This window comes from Alternaria rosae (genome assembly GCF_020736505.1).
Source record: "Alternaria rosae strain MPI-PUGE-AT-0040 chromosome Unknown BKA58scaffold_1, whole genome shotgun sequence".
Classification (NCBI taxonomy): Eukaryota; Fungi; Ascomycota; class Dothideomycetes; order Pleosporales; family Pleosporaceae; genus Alternaria; species Alternaria rosae.
The window spans coordinates 930,694-947,370 of record NW_025763570.1 but is presented as its reverse complement, the minus strand read 5'-3'; the positions used below and the strand labels follow the sequence as shown (position 1 = coordinate 947,370).

Below are 16,677 nucleotides of genomic sequence, written 5' to 3'. Positions count from 1 at the left end.
TCGACAGGGTAAGCACGGGCCAGATAGCTTGGCGTAGTTTAGGCGGGAGCAGCGACGCGGACAGCTCTGGAGCTCCGCGAGCAGCTTGACGACAGCCGTACCTTTTGCCCCGCCGCTTTTTCTCAAATATCGTCGCCATAGACAAGTAAACAACAAGGACCCTACAGATTACTATACGTTCACTTTCACAATGGCATCCGGCTACGATCGAGCTCTCTCCGGTACAAACAACCAACACTTGGAGATGCGGGCTTAGCTAACTCCGCCAGTCTTCAGTCCTGACGGCCACGTCTTCCAGGTCGAATATGCACTCGAAGCAGTAAAGCGAGGTGCGTAGTCTACGAAGGAGAAAGCGAACTTCAGATGCTCATTCGCCCCAGGAACATGCGCCGTTGGTGTTAAGGGCTCGGACATAGTAGTACTCGGCTGCGAGAAGCGATCCGCAATGAAGCTGCAAGATACCCGCATCACACCCTCCAAGATCTGCCTCGTCGACACCCACGTTGCCCTCGCCTTCGCTGGATTGAACGCCGACGCACGTATCCTTGTCGACAAGGCCCGCCTCGAAGCGCAATCACATCGCCTCACCGTCGAAGACCCGGTATCGATAGAGTACATCACCAAGTACGTTGCAGGTGTTCAGCAGAGGTACACGCAGAGTGGTGGTGTCCGGCCGTTCGGTATCAGCACACTGATAGTCGGCTTCGACCCCAACGACAAGACCCCGCGCTTGTACCAGACCGAGCCTTCTGGTATCTACTCAGCATGGTAGGTTGCATATACGAAGTTATACTTCTCTGTGCTAATATCACTTAGGAAAGCAAATGCGATCGGCCGATCGAGCAAGACAGTCCGCGAGTTCCTCGAACGTAACCACAAGGAAGGGATGGACCGGGAAGAGACAATCAAGTTGACAGTCAAGTCACTATTGGAGGTAGTGCAGACTGGCGCGAAGAACATTGAGATTGCCATCATGGCACCCGGAAAGCCCATCGAAATGTTGCCCGTCGAGGATATTGAGAAGTACGTGGAGAACATCAACACAGAGAAGCAGGAAGAGGCGGCGAACAGGAGGCCTGGACGACAGCCCGGCACAGGCCAGGCCGCTATCCTCACCCGCCAGACCCCAGCTGAGGGCTCAGGATCTGGTGGCGCATAGAGGCATGGTTAACGACTGATGGCGAAAAGGCATGAACAGCAGTGGCGTCTGGTGATAGACTTTGATTCTGTATAATGCAGATACGACCAGCTAGTGCTCATAAATGGCAATCTAGCACACCATGAAGCGTCTTTCCACGTCCAACCCCTCGCTCGTCGCGTGATATTCTTGGGTGAGGGCCCCCGCCCTACGGGTTTGTAGCTTGTGCTACGCATAGTATTGTGTGTTGCGATATCCCACTGGTTCAGCCCAACTTGTCTGGTGCTTCCTTGACATCGAATATGGTGCGCATCTCTTCACTTCGTACACGTTCATCCTTGAGCATCCTGAAATACTGTTAGCAATATTCCGTCACTAACGAGGGGGGTGACGTGCCTGGCGTCCTTGCGCACATCCTCGCCCTCGACTTGCAGCGACGCCTTGGGAGTTTTGGCCTCTAGAACGAAGTGGTTGTCGCAGTGCGGGCAGTACTCGTCGCTACCACTCATCAGCCCGGCGCCACACTGAATATTAACACCCTACTCACGCGTCTTCGAATTCACGCGCATCTTTGCGGAAGGCCTTCTTGCACTTTTTGCATATGAAGACCATGTCAAACGTCTGCATGAGCGGGTGGTCGCTCTGCTCCTGGTGACATTCGGCGCAGTCGAACCATTTCTTGCCTATCCCTTCTCAGCATTCATCGCATACATCTCAGGACGGGCGCCGTACAGCATGGTGAGCGGATGGAGACCTGGGCGTTGAGGATGTGTCTGCTACATGGGCATCAGCCAGCCGCGGAGGTCATGGCGGGGGAGTCTCGGAGGCGACAAGAAACGCGTGCTTACCACATGGCTGGTGTCGGTGAAGAGAGACTACGGCGCTATGGGAGTACAAACTGACGGCTGCAGGCTGGCTAGTTTGGCGTTTTGTATGCTCGTCTATAATTCGCCGGTGCCTGATCGCCTTGCCGTTGGTGGTGTGCAGGGTTCCGTGCTGCTGCGCTGTGGGGAATGACAGTAGCAAGACACGACAACACCGCTCCAAGCCGCCCACGCCCAACACAGAGCCTCTGTATCGCCTGCAAACCGGAACGTCACCTGACCGAACGCGCACACGGGGAGCACTCGTCGCCAGTCGCGATAGCCGTTACGTTCCGACAGTTGCGAAACACCTGCACCCCCCGCGCTGTCGCCGGTATTCCCTGTCGCCGAACATTCTTAGCAGGCAGTATACGCGTCTCCACTAGGGAGCCCTACAGTCACTCGGGCCTCTACCACATCGCACCGCCACCGTATCCACTACCACAAACACTACTGCACAAGCTATTTCTGGATCCTGCCTCCGTAGCGCTGGCTGCATGACGGCCCGCGAGCGACAGCCTCTCCTTCCACCCTCACAAGAAGCGCCAAATGGGAAGAAGACCTCACTGGTCGATGCGCAGCTATAGGATACCTCCCGGTGCCGGCTGACGACAAAACAATCATCATGGACAACCAGCAAGAGGAGAACATGGACGGCTCGTCCATAGTGAGTAGCTACTTCCCAACGAGAACGTGTTGCTGACTCTCAGCACAGAAGCCAGTGTCTTCCCTCCGCGCCCAATTCGAGAACCTCCTCAGTACAAACAAATCCGCCACGCCTGCCACTCCGCGACAACGCTCTCCTGGCCCCAATGATCGCCTTGCTATGCCCGAGGACAACAGGAGGACGGATGGGCGCATATCCCTGGACATGCCCAGGGACTATGCTGAGAGACCCTCGCCCAGTGTGGCCGACTACAGTGGGAGTGGGACAGTGACACCGCGCTCAAACACCCTCGGACGGTCGCTCTGGGGCAACACAAAGCAGAGACCGACGTCGATGATGGCCTTTTCTCCGCCCAGATCACCAACACGGTCCCCACCAAAGGTTACGGTTCAGTCACCAAGATCACCGCCCAAGTCCTCCGCTTCTCCCATACTCTCGCCGCAGCCCGAGCGACCTGCTCAACATGCCGCATTAGATTCGCCCTCAGCAGTGTCTGCCGGGAAGAGATTCTTCACAATGCCCAGTCGCAATGGCACCCCCGCTACGGATGCGAAACCTATATTCCCAACCCACACAGGCAACGGCCCCGCCAACGACCCGCGAAAGGGTGACCGACCGGTATCCTCGGCGCCTCCCGTACCACCGCCTGTGAACCGAGCCGGGAAACCCAAGATCCCACCAAAGTCAATTTCTGTGGATTTGCCAGCTCGTGCAAACTTGGCTCCCGAAGCCACATCAGACGCTGCAGATATTTCTCCATTCAGTACACCGCCTAGCAGTAGTGGAGAGAGCGTCAAAGGCGAATCTTCTCCACCAGTCATCCCAGGCTTCTCGAAACCAAAGATGACTGGAAGCAACAACGGTTACTTCCCAGCTGCTCCCGCATTTCACGCAGTCGCCGAAAATCACCCATTTGCAGACCCTCGGCCAACGGGGAAGCAGCCCTTGAAGAAGACAATGCCGCCACCGTCACCGACTGACATGCCAGAAGACCGCCCGTCGTTACCTACGCGACGAGAGAAAGACAACTTCGATCTGCGGAAGAGTGTACAGCTGCAAAGAGCACCTCCTCCTGATTTGCCAGTCCGACGATCTTTCGATCAAACCCGGCCTGGGCAAATGGTGCAAGAAGCGAACAACAAGTTCATGCCGCCTCCTCGGCGGACCAATACAACTGGTACCATATCCGCTAGTCCCGGAAAAGCGTTAGAACCTCCGAAACCACCGCCTCCACGGAACTCGGGGGAAATGAGAAGGCCGTCACAGCCGATTACTGCGCAGGCATCGCAGCTATCACAGCCGTATACTTATGACTCGGATGAAGAAGATACGGGCGCAGACAAGCAACCAACGACTGCTTTGACTGACTATCCAGACTCCTCACAAGCGAATCGAAGACCACCAGTGTTCCCAGACGGTATAGCGGGTATCCCCACCGGCTACGAGACCAAGCTCTTTGCAATTTGTGGCGATTATATATGTACGACTGGTTACGTGACGAACGTGTGGAACGTTCTGAACGGGCGACTGCTTATGAGCTTAGCTCACGGCGATACAGTCAAAGCCACAGCGATTGCATTCAGACCAGCGAAAGATGTGGAAGACGAAGGCAAGCGATTATGGCTAGGAACAAACACAGGCGAAATGCATGAGATTGACATACCCACGCAAAGTGTAGTGCACACTAAGAGTAACGCACACGCTAGGAGTGTCATCATCAAGATCTTCCGCTATGCTGCAGAAATGTGGTCTCTTGACGAGGATGGAGTACTACACATCTGGCCAGCTGACGAGTTTGGATGCCCGTCCCTACAGCAGACCCCACTTACCTACCGTATTCCTCGGGGAAGCACCTTTTCTATCATCTCGGGCTCGCAATTATGGGTAGCCACGACGAAAGACATCCGCGTCTACGCCCGCACGTCGGACAACAACCATTTCCAGCAATTGACCCAGGGTTCGCTATCTCAGCTCAATGTTGGAGACGTAACCTCCGGTGCTATCATCAGCAGTCAGCCCGACCGCATGTACTTCGGACACGCTGACGGAAAAGTTACAATATACTCCAAGAAGACCTTCGAATGTCTTGGAATCGTGAATGTCAGTGTGTACAAGATCAGCTCTCTGGTCGGTGTTGGTGATGTGCTTTGGGCTGGCTACAGTACTGGAATGATATACGTGTACGACACCAAGTCGACGCCCTGGAAGGTGTTGAAGGATTGGAAGGCGCACGACAAGCCGATAGCGGGCATCTTGGCGGATCGTACGAGCATCTGGAAACTTGATAGGTTCCAGGTTGCGTCTCTTGGCACAGACACGATGCTGCGTGTCTGGGATGGCATGATGAAGGACGATTGGCTCGGTAATTAGTGTTGTGTTTATTCTGTGGTGCCATGCTGACATTCTGTAGAAAACCTGATGCAACAACGTGATGGGGAGTACTGCGAATTTAGAGAACTCTCAGCGCGAGTCATGACCTGGAACGCCGGCGCAGTCAAACCCGCAAATCTACGCAACACAGAGCAAGATCGTAACTTCTTCCGAGAAGTACTCGAACCCGAGAATCCGCCTGATATCCTTGTGTTTGGCTTCCAGGAGTTGGTCGATCTGGAAGACAAGAAGATCACCGCCAAGAGTATCTTCAAAAGAAAGAAGCACAAAGAGACATCAGAGAGCGAGCACATGTCACATCAATATCGAGCGTGGCGAGACCATCTTGTTCGCGTCCTGGACGAGTACAGTCCAAAGCAGAACTACGTACTGCTGCATACCGCCAATCTCGTCGGTCTGTTCACCTGCGTGTTCGTAAAGGCTTCGGAACGGGCCAATATCCGCGATGTATGCGCAGCTGAGATCAAGCTTGGCTTCAGCGGTCGTGTTGGCAACAAGGGTGCGCTCGTAGTACGCTTTTTCATTGACGACTCGTCGCTCTGCTTCATCAACTGCCATCTTGCGGCTGGTCAGACGCAAACAGTACATCGTAACAACGATGCAGCCGCAATCATGGAGAACGCACCGTTACCAAAGAACCGCTCCCCAACTTCATGCGCAAACTACTTTGTTGGAGGCGGTGATGGGTCCATGATCTTGGATCACGAGATCTGTATCTTAAATGGCGATCTGAATTATCGCATCGACGCGATGCCTCGCAATACCGTCGTCGCTGCTGTGCAGCAAGGCAACCTGGCGAAGCTCCTCGAGCGTGACCAGCTGCTTCTGTCTCGCAAGCGCAATCCTGGCTTCCGCTTGCGGGCGTTCACTGAGATGCCGATCAACTTTGCTCCGACTTACAAGTATGACGTGGGGACCGACAACTACGATACTTCTGAGAAGCAGCGATCACCTGCATGGTGTGATCGGTTGTTGTACCGCGGCTTGGGTAGGATCAAGCAGTTGGATTACAGGCGACACGACACCATCAAAGTCTCGGACCACCGTCCTGTTAGCGGAAGGTTCAAGCTGCGTGTCAAGACAATCAACTCGAAGAGACAGGATGCGACAAGAGACAAGGCTGAAGTTGAGTTTGAGGCTGTACGCAGGCGGATAGCTGGAGACATCAAGTGAGTGAACAATGATCAATCCACCAAAGCTTTATGCTGACAACATTGGCAGACTCGACTACCTAATTAATGTCTTCGGTTTGTCCAGCAAAGAAGCTCAGAAGCTTCTGAAAGGAGCTTGAGCTACTTGCGATGAAACTTTGTGGACCGCCAGGCACGGAACGACTCCGTGCAGTTAGCGCAAACGCCAGCTACAACTGGCTTTTGGGGATGCGGTAGCTGAAAACCCATCGTTAGTAGATCCAACATCGCGAAACACGATGGCTACCGCCAGATGCAAGGTTACCGGCGATGTCAGGGTCATGGGCTACGGCTCGTAGCAGACGGCGATGCAGGATCGATCGCGATGAAGTACGGGAGAGTGGGACACTAGGGAGGGATTGACGAATGGAATTGTGTAGAAAAAGCATAGCATTGGAAGGCGAAATCTGGGCTCCATATCTGAGCGTTTTCGCTGCGGGAAGGCGTATTCTTTTTGACGATCAATGCCCACAATGGTGGTAAGGAATCTAGAGCACGCGTTGTCGCGTAGCTGAGCTGTGGTCATGGTGACGTCAGATCAACGCGCCTCCCCAAATAAAGCATCGATGATGACGGCAAGCAAACATCAAAACCACCCACGTAACTCCACCACATCCCCTCCAATTCTCTATTCATGTCCGCAGCTTCAATTGCATTCCGTCGGTTACCACTTCTAACGACTTCAAGAGCTGTACCTCGTGCACGACTAGTTGCTTCACGCCTCACGCGACAGTGTCCCGCTTTCTCTCAATCCGCCTTCAGGATGGACAAAGACCAGGTCAAACAGGACCAGAGCCGCGGCCAGGAGACGACTGGCAAGTCTGAGTGGAAGCAGCGTCCTCCTTACCGCGTCCACGAGAAGAACGAGGACTTTGACGTCAAGTACGAAGCCAACTGCCACTGCGGAAAGGTCCAGTACCAGCTCAGCAGAAGGGAGCCTCTCGACAGCAAGTTGTGTCATTGCACCACGTGCCAGACACAACACGGTATGGTTCCCCTTGTCTCATCTTCTTGAATCAAAGTAACTATACTAAAACCCACCCCTCAGCCGCACCCTTCCAATGGGCCGCCATCTTCCACAAAGACGACATCAACTTCACCAACGGCCACCACGACCTAGAATGGTACGACCCAACTGACAAATCCATCGAGCACAAGCTTCCCTGCAAAGTGCGCTGCTCCTACTGCCACTCGCCCATCATGGACGAGGGCCGCAACATGATCCTGCTCTTCCCCTCGCTCGTGCACCTTAAGACCGATGAAGACAAGGCGTACTTCAAGCCCCGCTGCCACATGTTCTACGGTCAGCGCGTTATGGATATTCCGGATGGTCTGCCCAAGTGGAGTGGTCTGAGTGGTGACTCCGATCTCATTGAGGACAGCCCGCCGGATATGGTTAGGGAGCATGAGAGGAAGCGCGAGGAGGAGAGGCAGAAGAAGTTGCAGGAGGGTGAGCCGGATGAGGTCACTAAGGAGGGGACGCAGGGAAGAAAGGAGGGCGGTGGGTCGAACTCTAAGTAGATGCACACTTGGCCTGTGGCTCGAAGAGCTATGATTACGCGGGAGCATCTTGGGCTTGACATTGCCATGCCAGACACAATTTTGGTGGTTTGGCGGTTTGTTCATAACGATTGATGTATGACGATATGATGTCGTCGGGTGGGTGGGAGGTGGCCGTGACAAGAGTCACGAGCCTAGAAAAGATCTAGATACGGTACATGAATCAATATGATACCCAAGAAGAACATTTCTGTTGTTTCAATGTGAAGTTTCATTACTACCTTCATACTGCAGTACGTCTTCCAGATCGTATGAGAACCCTGACAGTTCTAGACGCTATCACCCTTCCCCAGTGAATATCTGATGAGATCGCCTGTAACCCATCATCTCCTGGCCTCTCCTGGGTCATCCTAGTGTTTCCCCTACGTAACCCTCTCTATTCCATCACATGACGCCCCCGCATCTATTTCGACAGACAATAGACGTAAACAGCCTTCGCCTTCCACGCCAAGTCGTTTTTCAGGAACGGGTACATATCATCAACCTCCCTCTTACAGTCATAGTTCAGCCCCTTCACCGAACTGCGTGGCCCGCCAAACATGACCTTCATGCTATATCCATTCGACAAGACAACCTCCGCATAGTCCAACGTCATACAATCCCTGAAATGCTCTACCTTGTCGCCCTTGACCCGGTTCATGTAGCAGTTTTTCGGATCGTAGGTTCCGCGCTCAAACGCCGCGGCGATGGTGTTGCTCATGAACTTACGAACATCGACGCGGCGGCCCCAGTCAGCGGTCAGGATGGTGACGCTGATTGTCTTGTCTACGCGCTCTCTGTAATATGGGCCTCGGGAGGTGGACTCTATGATCGAGACGGGGAATGTAGCGGCTTTTGACAGGCAATAGTCTTCGGCACAGAGCGCTTCGAGGGCTTCAGTGACATCGTGGTAGAGGGTTTTGCTGTCGCCAACGTTGATTCCGTTGTGGCCAAGCCGCAGGGTGAGGGCGTCGTCGCATGAAGCTAGATGGGGTGTAGGTGGTTAGATGAAGGTGTATGGATTTGAGAGGTGACAGTGGCATGCAGGTAGTTCTTCTGGATATTATAGTTGAGTTTGAAGTTTGTAACGTACTGGGTGCACCGGGGCATGTTATTCCATCACCGAGTGCCACATCAGTGGCTGTAGTTATTAGCAAGAGCTTTCTTCGTGTCTGATGGCCCGACTCACTGTCTCCTATGCCGGCAGCAGGTGCAGCAGCAGCAGTGAGCACGCGGCATGCTGTCAGAAAGACAGCAGGAACAAAGAACCTCATGGTGACTCCTCTGGTGTTGTTGCGTGGGGGCGATTGCTGACTGAATGATGCACCGAGAATCTAAACGTAGTGGCGATGATGGTGTAGAAGAGAGGAAAGAGAAAGTTTGAGCGAGCAAGCTGAGGGAGACGATGGTGAATCCGCAGGAGCTATGGTAATCGGTAAACGAGGAATGAGGAAAGTGACGGTGAAAAGTTTCTGATGCGGGAAGGAGCGATTCGAGTACGGAATGCATGAAATATTAGCCTGGAACCTACCACACTCACTGCGGGTTGAGGTAGATCAAAGAAAAGGCTAGCCATGTAAGAGATCGGGAACTTGAGGAGGCACATCGGATATTTGACTTAAGTCTTGTTTAATTGAGGATCTGGTGAAGCACATTGTAGGGCTACCACTTCAGTGCCATCGCAGCAGTTGTGATACACGAAGCTCAAGAGCAATGTCTATTTGCTCTTACCAGTAGGAATCTGGAACGCAACGACGGCCTCGCCATGCGCAAAAGCGCGGTCAATGCGGAAGAAGCCCTTGCGGTCAAACTGGACGATATCATCAACCTTAAGCTCGGCAACGTTGCAGTCAGCCATAGCCTTGGTCCTCGTCTCAGTCTCCTTGTTGAGGAAGTCGTCGAGGTTGTCATCCGGCTCCAACTTGTCCTTTGTGATGAGGTAGTCGTAGTCGACCAGCTCAACAGGGATGAGATCTTGATCGTTGCTCAACCAAGTGACCTTCTTGGATGTCTTCTTGACGTCTCCCTGGAGGTGCAGTTCGAGCTCGAGGCTGGTGACGGTCTTGAGGCCGTGTTTGGCCATCTCGAGAGGGTTGATGGAGTGACTGATCTTGCGAACAATGGCGTTACCCCAGTTCATCAGTGTGATCTCTTCGTCTTGCGCGAAGGACTGAGCATCGGCTTGCTCCATGATGACGGAGGAGCTGAAGACAATCTTCTTGTTACCAAGGTCGTACTTGGCGTGTTTCGGCTTGTCCTCGGAGATGACGCCCTCGCGGGCGCCGATGATGGTGACGGGGACGCGACCGGCATCGTCAATGGCAGTGTAACGGGCAGCAGTGGGCTCGATGTGCTTCTTGTTAGTGGCCCAGAAGGCGAACCAGTCCTGGTTGACAATGTTCTTGGAAGGACCTTGCTTGAGGATGAACTCGCGGAGAGCCGGGATGACTGCACCATGGCGACGAACACCGCGTACAGTTGGCATGCGCGGGTCGTCCCAGCCCGCAACGATACCGGCATCAACGATCTTGGTGAGCTTGCGCTTGGACAGCACCGTGCGGACAAAGTTTAGACGCGCGAACCCCCAGTTATGCACCTTGCGCAATTTGAGGTTCTTGATGAACCATTGGTACTGTGCGTCGCGGTCGTTGTACTCGGTCGTGCGTAGCGCATGGGTGACGCCCTCAAGCGAATCGACGATGGGGCAGCAGAAGTCGTAAGTAGGGTAGATCTTCCATTTCTCGCCGGTGCGGTGATGCGCCTGGGGGTTGCAGCGGTAGATGACGGGGTCGCGCATGGCCTTGTTCGGGTCGTCAACTGACATCTTTGCGCGGATGCACCATTTCAGTCCTTCCTCATTGCCCTTCTTCATCTCCTCGAAGTGCGCGAGGTTGTCCTCGACGCTGGCATCACGGCGAGCGCTAGCGATACCGTTCATGCGCTCGTCGCGCATCTTCTCCTGTATTGTATCGTCTGCGTATGCCAGCCCATCCTTGATCGCCTGCACACAGCTCTCGTACAGCTGATCGAACCAGTCACTGGTGTATGATACCTGGTCTGGCTTGATGCCGAGAAGCGCGCAGTCCTCGACGATAGCATCTTGGAACTCTTGCTTCTCCTTTGTGGGGTTTGTGTCGTCGAAACGTAGGATGAGCTTGCCCTTGTACTTCTCGTGCGCGAAATAGTCGTTGAGCAGCGCTGCCTTGGCGTGACCGATGTGGAGGTAACCTCTGCGTTACAATTAAGAGTAGTTCGTATAGTTGAGAGAGAGAGACTTACGAAGGCTCAGGCGGAAACCTAGTAACAATCCCCGTCCCATCCCCTACATCCTGCAACCCAATATCATAATTCGCATCATCATTCTTCCCGCCCTCCTTCTTTCCCTTTCCCTTCCCCTCCTCCTTCTTCCCCTGCCCCCCACTGACAACAACCACACTCTGGGGATACGCCTCTTCGATATACCTGAACCAGCGACACAGGTTCTTCATCAGATCCTGCTTGATGAAGGCGTGCGCAACGCGGTTCTCGCGGATCGTCTTCCATACTATGGTGTCGGCGTCGGAGAGCGTGTAGCCGACAATGTGGGAGCGCAGGGTGAGGTGGGCGTCGAGTTCGAGGAGATGGGGCTCGATTTGCTTGAGGTTGAGGGGCTTGAGCGCCTCGGAGCGTTGTTGCCATTCGGCGATTTGCGCGTCCATGTTGGTGGTGAGTATGGTGCGCGTATGGTGTTGGAGTCGTCTAGTCTTTGGGGTTGGGAAAAAGCTGTGGTGGGGTGAGTTGATGACGCGGGGCAGCGTCTTGTCGCCGAGCTTGGCAGGTACGAGTCACTGTGGAGTACAGGGCTGTCTTTTCTGTGCATCGACAATCTAGTAGTCAGTATCGTATAGATCAAGATGACTCACGAACAAGAATAATATGCACCTTTGACTCAAAATATAACCTGATCTTGGTACGTGCTGGTCATTGCGATGACTCCATCTTTCCTGTCACATACATCACACATCACTATTGAACAGCTCAAACATCATCTTGATACCAAATACGCCATAGTAGTATTGTCACACCCTATATCCTACAGAAACGCCGAGTTATGCAAAAGCGCCGTCACGGCCGTCGCGGTCATACTATAACCAAGCGCTATCATTACAAGTCATAATACGTACTTTGAAGAGAAAAGTCGCTACAAAATCAAGCACACTCCCACTGAGCGAAAACACACCACCTCGCGCTTCGGTCAGCAAGTACAAGGCCTCGCCATGTACCCTTCTCTCCAATCTTGATGATCGTCTCCCAAGCCGTACCGTCGGCATCATTGGTACTGCTCATGTGCTCCGTCTTTCTCGTCAGGCGGATAATCTTGCCAGAGGGGGTTTGTACGGCTAGTTTAGCGGGCTTGTTGCCTCTACTGTCTGCCGATCCGGAAGAACTTTGCGATGGGTTTGTGTAGTTGGAGCCAGTAGCTGAGATGCTCTGCATGCTCATAGCAGAAGCAGGGCGGGCAAAGGGATTCGGCGACGCTCGACCGTGCATCGCAGGACTGGGTTCGGGCGACTTCGTTAGGGATGATGGATGCTGGCGCACGCAAAAGACGAAAGTGTTGTTTAGAGCCAGATTGGCGCACTGTGGTTGAGCGACGTATAGATCGTTTCGCTGGGCATGGGGCGTAGGATGCAGTGTCAAGAATGAGTACGGAGGATTTGTGCCGGTATGCGTCATTGGAAGGCCGATTGCCAGATTATGAGGGTTCATTTTGTTCGAGTGCTGGGAAACATTAGTATGCATGTATTGACAGTGTCTTAGGACAAACTTACCATGAGTCCTCGAGGTCCTGCATAGATTTTCAGGACACCCTGGCCTCCATCACCCGGCAGAAGAGCCTTGACGGTGTATCTCTTCTGGCCTCCGTACCATTCCGCTTGTGCCAATGCCGGCTTTTTGACAATTTCACCGCTTTCGAAAAAGTCGCCGTCCATGTCTTGAGAGTAAGATCTTGCCTCGACCTCGGCAACGCATTCCACGTCTTCCGGCACGTCAATATACACATGACCCATCTCGAGATTGTCCAGATTGAGGAGGCTAGTGTCAAAGTTAACCATATTCAGACCGTGGCGGAAATAAGCCGGCGTCGCGCAAGGCAGAGCCATCAGCACCTCATGAGGTTGTGGAGGGCATATGTGTTGCTGTTCAGGCAGGAGCGGAACATGAGAATAGCAAATCTCCATGGGACGAGCGAGGAAGTACCACGTCTCCGCCATGGATGATCCCGCCGTTGAGTAGTGAACTCGCTTTGGATTTGTAGGCCCGGCAAGAGAGCAGTCCATGATACGCCACTCGCCCTCAACGATGACAGCGTTCCAGAAGTGATTCGGTCGGGCAACGCTTTCCAGATCCAGAGGTTCGCCTGGTGTCTTCAAATAGCCACGAACAACTTCAGCATGCATTCCAACAGAAGCGCACATCTCTGCCACAACCATGGCGATCTCTTGGGAGCATCCACGCTTGCTCTGAATCACATGCTTCGGGTCCATCTCGCCTTCGAAGTCGTCCTCCCACGCGATACGCTCGCTGACCCAGGTAAAGATGGCCCGTAATCGTTGGATATCGCTCCGGTAGGGTCGGCACACGTATCCCTGAGCCAAGGTCGCTGGGTTAGTTCCAAGAGGAATGCTGTTGATAAACCGCGCGCTTTTGTCAACGTGGCTAAGACTACAGGCTGCAAAATCGGTAGGCTCGGTGATGGGAAGGCCGTCGAGACCTTCATCCCCTTCCGCTGACTCGTACAAGATCTCAATCGGGTTCAAAACGGGAATATCCATCATTTGGCACCTTTCGGCTCGCTCCGCACGCTCATTCTTGCTTAGAGAGTTGGATCGGTTGACATCCCGGCGGACTTGTACCCAATCCACCGTTCCTAGGCCGGTGTCTCTCGAAGGGTTTGCCGTGTGGGTCGCTTTACCTCCTTCGATACCTGTTGACTCATTGCTGTCCATGCGGCTTGCGGCGCGACTGGTTGCCCGGCCCGCTGCCCGGCTAGCAGCTCGGGAGCCTGGCCTGCTTATCGTATCGATGGTGCTGCGTGCATTCGCTGCCTGTGTCTTCGCTGTGTCTATCATCTTGCGGAAGAAGCCGCTGCGCTTCGTTTTCAATGGCTGCCTCAGTCCACCAAGTGGATCTGGGTCGTCCGTTGCTGGGGTGCTAACCTCAGCTTGCTGATTATCACTGGAACCAGGTCGCGGCTGCGAAGCGTGGCTGGAGTGATACGTGACACCAGTAAAAGGCGTCTCTGGTCGTCCATCGTCAAAGCCGTATCCCTTTCCAGCTGTGTCCTTTGTGTTCATCACGCTCTTCGGTCGGTCCTTGCCGAATTTCTTGCGGTAGTAGCTTCCGGCGCTTGTAGCACTCATGTTCGTAGCAGAGTGTCCAGACATCAAGCTGCGATCGGTGCTGCTGCTGGTATGCGTCGTAGTCGTAGAGTTCGTTTTGCTCGTAAATGTTCGTCCAAGGGCATTTCGTCCCATGTTATAAGCGGATTTGCGGTGGTTAAGCAGTTTCGAGCCTTTTCGTTGAACCTCCGGATCAGTGTCTGCCCTCGAGGACCCAGGCCTCTGATGGGAGCCTTTCAAAGGTACAGTTGGTCCTTCATCCTCGCCCATAAACAGTTCACCGCCCCTGGTCTGCTCTTGCTGCTTCATCCGCCTCAAACGACTCTCCATGCGCTTCATGTAGTTGTTGACGTCTGGCAGGCCTTCATCTTCGTCTTCATCACCCTGGTCCATCGCGGACTGTGCCCTGACCTTCTTCGCTGACTCTTGGTACACTTGATCGAATGCCTCTGGAGACCACGGGTTCGCTGGAGTAGGAGATTCTTCTGGCGATTCGTTGCTGTTCGACGTTGTCATATCCTGCAGAGACGTCATGACATCGTCCATTGCTGCTGTGAGCGGGGAAGGCGTGAAGTGGCCTCCACGTGTTCTTGGATCAGGTGAGGGCGGTTCGGGTGTGATGAAACCGTTGTGCGAAGGAGGCGCGGGAGATGGAGCTCTGCTGGGGTCATAAGCAACACGATGCGGTGGTGGAGGTGGAGGTGGCGGCGAGCCGACATCTGCTTCGAAATCGTCATTGTAAGGCGCAGGCGATGGACCGCGGCTGTGATCATCGTAATCGAGTTGGTGTTGGTAAGGAGATGGCGATGGGCCTCGGTCGTATGCGCGGTACTGGATCGAGGGGGCTGGTGAGGCAGCGCGCGAACGCTCGCCAAACGATGGTGCTGGGGAAGGTCCACGGTCGTATGCTCGGTACTGGAACGAGGGCGCAGGAGAAACAGCTCTCGAGTGCTGGTAGTGAACTGGGGGTGCTGGTGAAGCTGCTCGGTATAGATCCTGACTCTGTCGTGGAGGAGCTGGCGAGGCCGCCCGGTAGTAGTCTTGATTTTGTCTTGGAGGCGCTGGTGAAGCTGTCCGGTATAAGTCTTGTATCTGTTGTGGGGGAGCTGGAGATGCGGCTCTGGCGTAGTTGTGATGTTGTATGGGAGGTGCAGGTGACACTCCACGGGGTTGGTACTGATATTGGGTTGGAGGTGCGGAAGCCTGTGGCGGGATATATGAGCCGCGTCGGATGGGAGGTGCCGGTGACACTGCACGGGGTTGGTAGCGGTATTCGGCGGGCGGTGCGGGAGAGGGTACGCGTGCGTGCGAGCCGTGTCGTGAGGGTGGTGCTGGCGATACAGCTCGTGCTACGGGCGTCCTCTTGGAGGCGGGTCGCGGTGACACTGCGCGCAGGTTCGACTGTTTCCTCGTCGACGTGGCCGGCGACGGGCTGTCACGGCTCTCGATAGACGACCTCTTCATCGACGAGTAAGGAGACTTGGTCTTGACACTGCCATTCGGTGAGTTGATGCCGCCGGCTTTGAGCCTCTCTCGCGCCGCAGCAGCTGGATTTGGGGCGCCTGCAGCCGCATAGGCCGTAAAGGGCTTCCTGAACATGCTCTTCTGCTTCTGTGGCGCCGGCTTCTGTTGTTCCTGTGCGCTGTTCTGCCTTGACATGCTGCCACCGCTGCCATTGCGCGCCCATGGCTGGTAGTCTTCGCTGAGTAGTTCGACGAAGTTGGACGGGAAGAGGCCGACCATGCGCCTGTCGCGCTTCAACCGGCCCATCCACCAAGCTCCATCGCCGGCATTGAGGACTTCAATCAGGTCGCCTTCTATGAATCCAAGGTCGCGTTTGGTCTAGTCAAGTCGTCAGTCAAGATGCAGCAGCAAGTCAGGTTCCGTCTGAACTTACCTCTCCTCCCCATGAATAAACAGCTTTGCACCAGCAGGGAAAGCGCACTGGAAGCGCCTGGCCGACTGCCATGTTGGTTATTATTTGGTTGTTGTATTACACAGTACTTGATGTTGACCGGCAACTTGTTCGGGGCATGCACGGCGCGTGGATGACATGCGTCGATTAGAATAGTGAGAGGCGGCGTCGATTAGGTGTGGGACGCGCAGAATGCTCCAGCGAAAGACAGGAGTCGATGGTAGCAATGGTAGAGAGCAGTTCTCTGTGGTCACGCCCCGATTGATAGCGGGGGAGTGGTATGGTAGAGCTAAGCAGGGCCTATCGCAACCTGACGTCCCGTCTTGGTTGGGTAAACACGATTCAGCGACCGCTCCCCGGGCAACCGCGACACGCACCGGCCAGGATGCGGCCCACTTCGCCTACCACGTCACACATTCTTCAACTCTACACCGCGACATTCGCTTCGTCTTGGGCACTCGCCCTGCATAACTGACCTTGTTTCGCATCCAGTCGCACATAATTCGCGATGTTGCCTCTCCGTTATGCATTGGGCAGCTATAGAACTATTGCGCTCTCGAACACGTGTTCCCGCCGTCGGCCACATCTCTA

At 54.4% G+C, this 16,677-nt stretch overlaps 7 protein-coding genes across 7 annotated transcripts; 3 read left to right on the top strand and 4 right to left on the bottom strand.

The window, feature by feature from the left end:
- Positions 1 to 10: 10 nt before the first annotated feature.
- Positions 11 to 1,267, top strand: BKA58DRAFT_327736 (proteasome subunit alpha type-7). Its single transcript, XM_046168111.1, has 4 exons — positions 11 to 221; positions 270 to 329; positions 381 to 768; positions 817 to 1,267. Exons 1-4 carry the CDS (start codon positions 191 to 193, stop codon positions 1,157 to 1,159), a joined length of 822 nt encoding a protein of 273 aa, XP_046030524.1. The 5' UTR covers positions 11 to 190; the 3' UTR covers positions 1,160 to 1,267.
- Positions 1,268 to 1,470: 203 nt separating this feature from the next.
- Positions 1,471 to 1,991, bottom strand: BKA58DRAFT_433418 (uncharacterized protein; the record flags this gene model as incomplete). Its single annotated transcript, XM_046173185.1, has 5 exons — positions 1,471 to 1,485; positions 1,519 to 1,636; positions 1,686 to 1,821; positions 1,871 to 1,914; positions 1,987 to 1,991. The coding sequence occupies 5 exons, from the start codon at positions 1,989 to 1,991 to the stop codon at positions 1,471 to 1,473; spliced, it is 318 nt and encodes a 105-aa protein (XP_046030523.1).
- A 400-nt stretch (positions 1,992 to 2,391) lies between these two features.
- Positions 2,392 to 6,406, top strand: BKA58DRAFT_5937 (Endonuclease/exonuclease/phosphatase). The gene is made up of 4 exons (XM_046175589.1): positions 2,392 to 2,668; positions 2,717 to 5,030; positions 5,079 to 6,228; positions 6,281 to 6,406. The coding sequence occupies exons 1-4, from the start codon at positions 2,627 to 2,629 to the stop codon at positions 6,348 to 6,350; spliced, it is 3,576 nt and encodes a 1,191-aa protein (XP_046030522.1). The 5' UTR covers positions 2,392 to 2,626; the 3' UTR covers positions 6,351 to 6,406.
- Positions 6,407 to 7,012: 606 nt separating this feature from the next.
- BKA58DRAFT_433416 (Mss4-like protein) lies at positions 7,013 to 7,770 on the top strand (the record flags this gene model as incomplete). Its single annotated transcript, XM_046173184.1, has 2 exons — positions 7,013 to 7,235; positions 7,298 to 7,770. The coding sequence occupies 2 exons, from the start codon at positions 7,013 to 7,015 to the stop codon at positions 7,768 to 7,770; spliced, it is 696 nt and encodes a 231-aa protein (XP_046030521.1).
- Positions 7,771 to 8,212: 442 nt separating this feature from the next.
- BKA58DRAFT_433415 (uncharacterized protein) lies at positions 8,213 to 9,062 on the bottom strand (the record flags this gene model as incomplete). Its single annotated transcript, XM_046173183.1, has 3 exons — positions 8,213 to 8,772; positions 8,882 to 8,929; positions 8,978 to 9,062. 3 exons carry the CDS (start codon positions 9,060 to 9,062, stop codon positions 8,213 to 8,215), a joined length of 693 nt encoding a protein of 230 aa, XP_046030520.1.
- Positions 9,063 to 9,283: 221 nt separating this feature from the next.
- BKA58DRAFT_5846 (tRNA synthetases class I, catalytic domain-containing protein) lies at positions 9,284 to 11,612 on the bottom strand. The gene is made up of 2 exons (XM_046175577.1): positions 11,068 to 11,612; positions 9,284 to 11,018 (listed from the first exon to the last, which is right to left on the bottom strand). The coding sequence occupies exons 1-2, from the start codon at positions 11,484 to 11,486 to the stop codon at positions 9,506 to 9,508; spliced, it is 1,932 nt and encodes a 643-aa protein (XP_046030519.1). The 5' UTR covers positions 11,487 to 11,612; the 3' UTR covers positions 9,284 to 9,505.
- Positions 11,613 to 11,659: 47 nt separating this feature from the next.
- Positions 11,660 to 16,349, bottom strand: BKA58DRAFT_371900 (cytokinesis protein Cyk3). The gene is made up of 3 exons (XM_046169075.1): positions 16,069 to 16,349; positions 12,600 to 16,013; positions 11,660 to 12,549 (listed from the first exon to the last, which is right to left on the bottom strand). Exons 1-3 carry the CDS (start codon positions 16,138 to 16,140, stop codon positions 11,977 to 11,979), a joined length of 4,059 nt encoding a protein of 1,352 aa, XP_046030518.1. The 5' UTR covers positions 16,141 to 16,349; the 3' UTR covers positions 11,660 to 11,976.
- Between the last annotated feature and the right edge of the window lie 328 nt (positions 16,350 to 16,677).

What these genes read in the sequence shown, in the direction of transcription:
- BKA58DRAFT_327736 (XM_046168111.1), top strand. Translation starts at nt 191, where the DNA reads ATGGCATCCGGCTACGATCGAGCTCTCTCCG. An exon ending in ACTCGAAGCAGTAAAGCGAG is followed by an intron (nt 330 to 380) that starts GTGCGTAGTCTA and finishes CATTCGCCCCAG; the next exon opens with GAACATGCGCCGTTGGTGTT. An exon ending in TCTGGTATCTACTCAGCATG is followed by an intron (nt 769 to 816) that starts GTAGGTTGCATA and finishes AATATCACTTAG; the next exon opens with GAAAGCAAATGCGATCGGCC.
- BKA58DRAFT_5846 (XM_046175577.1), bottom strand. Translation starts at nt 11,486, where the DNA reads ATGGACGCGCAAATCGCCGAATGGCAACAACGCTCCGAGGCGCTCAAG. An exon ending in AGGTTTCCGCCTGAGCCTTC is followed by an intron (nt 11,019 to 11,067) that starts GTAAGTCTCTCT and finishes ATTGTAACGCAG; the next exon opens with AGGTTACCTCCACATCGGTC.
- BKA58DRAFT_371900 (XM_046169075.1), bottom strand. Translation starts at nt 16,140, where the DNA reads ATGGCAGTCGGCCAGGCGCTTCCAGTGCGCTTTCCCTGCTGGTGCAAA. An exon ending in TTTATTCATGGGGAGGAGAG is followed by an intron (nt 16,014 to 16,068) that starts GTAAGTTCAGAC and finishes CGACTTGACTAG; the next exon opens with ACCAAACGCGACCTTGGATT. An exon ending in CAGGACCTCGAGGACTCATG is followed by an intron (nt 12,550 to 12,599) that starts GTAAGTTTGTCC and finishes AATGTTTCCCAG; the next exon opens with CACTCGAACAAAATGAACCC.
- BKA58DRAFT_5937 (XM_046175589.1), top strand. Translation starts at nt 2,627, where the DNA reads ATGGACAACCAGCAAGAGGAGAACATGGACGGCTCGTCCATA. An exon ending in ACATGGACGGCTCGTCCATA is followed by an intron (nt 2,669 to 2,716) that starts GTGAGTAGCTAC and finishes CTCTCAGCACAG; the next exon opens with AAGCCAGTGTCTTCCCTCCG. An exon ending in GATGAAGGACGATTGGCTCG is followed by an intron (nt 5,031 to 5,078) that starts GTAATTAGTGTT and finishes GACATTCTGTAG; the next exon opens with AAAACCTGATGCAACAACGT.